Raw genomic sequence first — 3693 nt, 5'->3', positions numbered from 1 at the left:
ATACTACAAATTTCGCACACAATTCTTAATATATGTAAAATACGATAAATTTTGCACACAATGTTTAATTTAAAGTAAGTTAAGCTTTCAAAAAAAATCACTTTCCCTCCAAATGTTGAAGGTATTGCTGCACTGTCTTCCAGCCTCCTTCACATGGTTCTCATTGCTAGATCCCTTTTAAATCTACACGTCAGATCTGGGGTGTGTATGCAATTCCCCTACTTTCTTATAGGTGGCGCTGCAGAGAGGGGCAGAGCAGAGCGCATCCTCCTGGACAGGAGAGACTTGCCCAGTAGGGGGCGTAGCCAGTGGGTGACCGATCTCGGAGAGCCGTACGCAACGTCAGGGGCGGGAGCAACTCTCGCCCCGCCCCTGCCACCTGCAGCGCCCTGTGATTGGAGGAAGGGCCCATCACTTGGCCGCGCCGTTGGGGTGGGAGGAAGAGGGCCCCATCCGAGAGTGACGCTGAGGCGGCGGAGGTTCGGTGAGCGCTTCGGTCCGTGAGTGCGAGCGAGCCGCGGCAGCACTTCGGACGCTCTCCCCATCTCTCAGCGGTGAATGGCGGCGGGATGGAGCACGAAGGGAGCGGCGGCAGCGGGGGGTCGGCCGGGCTCCTACAGCAGATCCTCAGCCTGAAGCTCGTCCCGCGGGTGGGCAACGGGACCCTGTGCCCCAACTCCACTTCTCTCTGCTCCTTCCCAGGTATCGGCCCCGCCCCGTGCCGCGCTTGCGCACTGCGTGTGTTGGCGCTGCCGCCGGGCAGGGGGGCGCCGCTTCTCCCGCTGGCGGGCCGGGAGGCTGACTGGGGGCTTCTGCGCGCGGCGGTCCTATCCTCCCTGGGCTGTTTTCCTCCTGGAAGGAGGTTCCCGCTCCCCCGGCGGGGACTTGGGGGATATAGCCCTTCCCGTCGCTTCCTCGCCGGCACCTCGGGCCAGTTACTGCGACCCCGCGCTGGGGGCCAGAGCGAAGGGAGCGGCCGCGAGTGGACGGGTCAGTGGAGGGAGCTCGGCCACCGCTCGGACTGATTTTGCTTTTGGAGTTTCCAGACGCCCCAGGGTCAGACTGGGACCCGAAGGAGCCCCGGAAGCGGTCGCCTCTCCTTGTTTGGGGTGCGATGCGCCTGGCCCCTGAGGTCCGCGCCGGCCGCGCGGCTTTCGCGGCTCGGACGCTGAACCGTCCGGGCCGGACTGAGGGACCGAACGCAGCGATCGCGCTCCCCTGGGGTCAAGTCTTGCCTCAGCGCCCCCAGGTTGTCTACCGTTCGCTCTCACCTCGTCCAAATGCACCCAGTCCGCCAGCTTCTCTTTCTAGGAATCACTTTCTGAGACCTGTTGCCGAGTTCCCCACTAATGCGTTCGAGATCTTTGAAACAGATTCCTTTTCACTCTTTTTTTTTTTTTAAAGATTTTATTTATTTATTTGAGAGAGAGAATGAGAGAGAGAGAGAGAGAGAGAGCATGAGGGGGGGAGGGTCAGAGGGAGAAGCAGACTCCCTGCCGAGCAGGGAGCCCGATGCGGGACTCGATCCTGGGACTCGATCCTGGGACTCCAGGATCATGACCTGAGCCAAAGGCAGTCGCTTAACCAACTGAGCCACCCAGGCGCCCTCCTTTTCACTCTTCTTAACGCCCACTGGAGCTTCTGCTGGGCCTGGTGTAAGGGTTTTTAAAAATTACAACGCAAGGTAGAAAGCTCTGCGTGCTCAGAAGGCTGGGAGGAGGAGAAATTACTTGGGAAGCTAATAAAGGCTTTGAGAGGAGGGCACAGTTCAGTGTTGGATCTGATAAGGCAAGAAGACACAACAGTGGCGATTGAAGGGTGAGGTTGGGCTGTCCCGGAAAAGCTGACCGGTATGTTGACTTGGTAAACAGTTCGAGAACTGGGCCTGAGACCGGCAAAGGAGGGACGATTGGATTACTGACTGCAGTCATAAACAAGGCACCTGTGATTTCTCATCCACTGGGAAGCGACTGCCAGGTGCCATTCAGTGGACACCCGAGATTTGCTGGGTATTACCTGCCTAGTATTTTCCCCGGACAGCTGATAATAACCATGTTGGGGCAGATGCAGATGTTACTTTCGAACTATACCTAAAATAATAATCTGGCAACTCACTTTATTTCAAAAGGTACTAAGATCACATTTGACAGTGACAACAGAAATATATGGCATTCTGTAGACACTGTTTAAAAGGTGAAATGTTGGGGCGCCTGGGTGGCTCAGTTGGTTGAGCGACTGCCTTCGGCTCAGGTCATGATCCCAGGGCCCTGGGATCGATCCCTGCATCGGGCTCCCTGCTGGGCGGGAGGCCTGCTTCTCCCTCTCCCGCCCCCCCTGCTTGTGTTCCCTCTCTCGCTCCCCCTGCTTGTGTTCCCTCTCTCGCTGTGTCTCTCTCTGTCATATAAATAAATAAAATCTTAAAAAAAAAAAGATGAAATGTTCATGCAGCCCAGAGGTAGTACTGGGCCAGATTAGTCTGTTTTGTTTCCTTATTTCTCCCCCAACTCATTATTTTGAAATTTTCAAGCATACTGAAAAATTGAAGTACTAGTATAATGAACATGTATCCTTTATCTAGACTCATTATTAATATTTTTACTTCTGCATCTCTGTGCATATATATGTATATTGTGTATGTATTATGTATGTACATATATATACATAACATTTTTACTTTATGCAGAGACATTTGAAAGGAAATTATTGAAGTGATGGTACCGGACACCTAATAGTTCAGCATGTATCTTTTAAAATGAGTCCACTTTCTGTCATAGCCAAAAAACCCTTATCACACCCAAGAAATTTAACAATAGAATAATGGTGTCTAGAGGCACCTGGCTGGCTCAGTTGGTAGAGCACGCAACTCAGTCTCAGGGTTGTGAGTTCAAGCCCCATGTTGGTTGTGGAGCCTACTTAAAATTAACAACAACAACAAAATAATGCTGTCTAATGTACAGGCCTTATTTAAATTTTCCAATTGTCTGAATAATGTCTTTTATAGCTTTTTTTCTTTAAGAAAAAACCCCAGATCTAATCAAGGGTCACACATTGCATTTTTTTTTTTTAAGATTTTATTTATGTATTTGACAGAGAGAAAGAGAGGAGAAGCAGGGGGAGCTGCAGGCAGAGGGAGAGGGAGAAGCAGGCTCCTTGAGGCTTCCCAAAGAGCAGGGAACCTGATATGGGGCTGGATCCCAGGACCCCAGGATCATGACCTGAGCTGAAGGCAGACACTTAATAACTGAGCCACCCAGGCACCCCCACACGTTGCATTTAATTATCATGTCTCTTTAGTCTCCTTGAATCTAGAACAGTTACTCCATTTGTTTCTTTTTTTTTTTTTTTTAAAGATTTTATTTATTTATTTATTTGACAGAGAAAGACACAGTGAGAGAGGGAACACAAACGGGGAGTGGGAGAGGGAGAAGCAGACTCCCTGCCGAGCAGGGAGCCCGATGCGGGACTCGATCCCGGGACTCCAGGATCATGACCTGAGCCGAAGGCAGTCGCTTAACCAACTGAGCCACCCAGGCGCCCACTCCATTTGTTTCTTGAGCTTGATGTTTTTGAAGAGTCCTTGCTGATTTCCTAGACTGTCCCATAATCTAAGTTTATCTGATTGCTTTTTCACGATTACATTCAGATTAAACATTTTGGTTTAGAGTACTACCTACGGGGGGGGGGGGGGGGGGG

At 51.3% G+C, this 3693-nt stretch overlaps 1 protein-coding gene across 2 annotated transcripts in view; it reads left to right on the top strand.

Moving 5' to 3' along the window:
- Window positions 1-477: 477 nt before the first annotated feature.
- TMEM170A (transmembrane protein 170A) overlaps window positions 478-3693 on the top strand; it is a 17026-nt gene continuing 13810 nt past the window's right edge. For both annotated transcript variants that reach the window (XM_044922182.1, XM_021702920.2), the window contains exon 1: window positions 478-702. In XM_044922182.1, the coding sequence (XP_044778117.1) occupies window positions 570-702 (133 nt within the window). In that variant the 5' untranslated portion in view covers window positions 478-569. The remainder of the gene's footprint in view (window positions 703-3693) is intronic.

The sequence above is a fragment of the Neomonachus schauinslandi genome, chromosome 16 (assembly GCF_002201575.2).
Source record: "Neomonachus schauinslandi chromosome 16, ASM220157v2, whole genome shotgun sequence".
Taxonomy (NCBI): Eukaryota; Metazoa; Chordata; class Mammalia; order Carnivora; family Phocidae; genus Neomonachus; species Neomonachus schauinslandi.
Note: the sequence above shows the minus strand (reverse complement) of the source record. Positions and strands in the feature narration are given on the sequence as shown.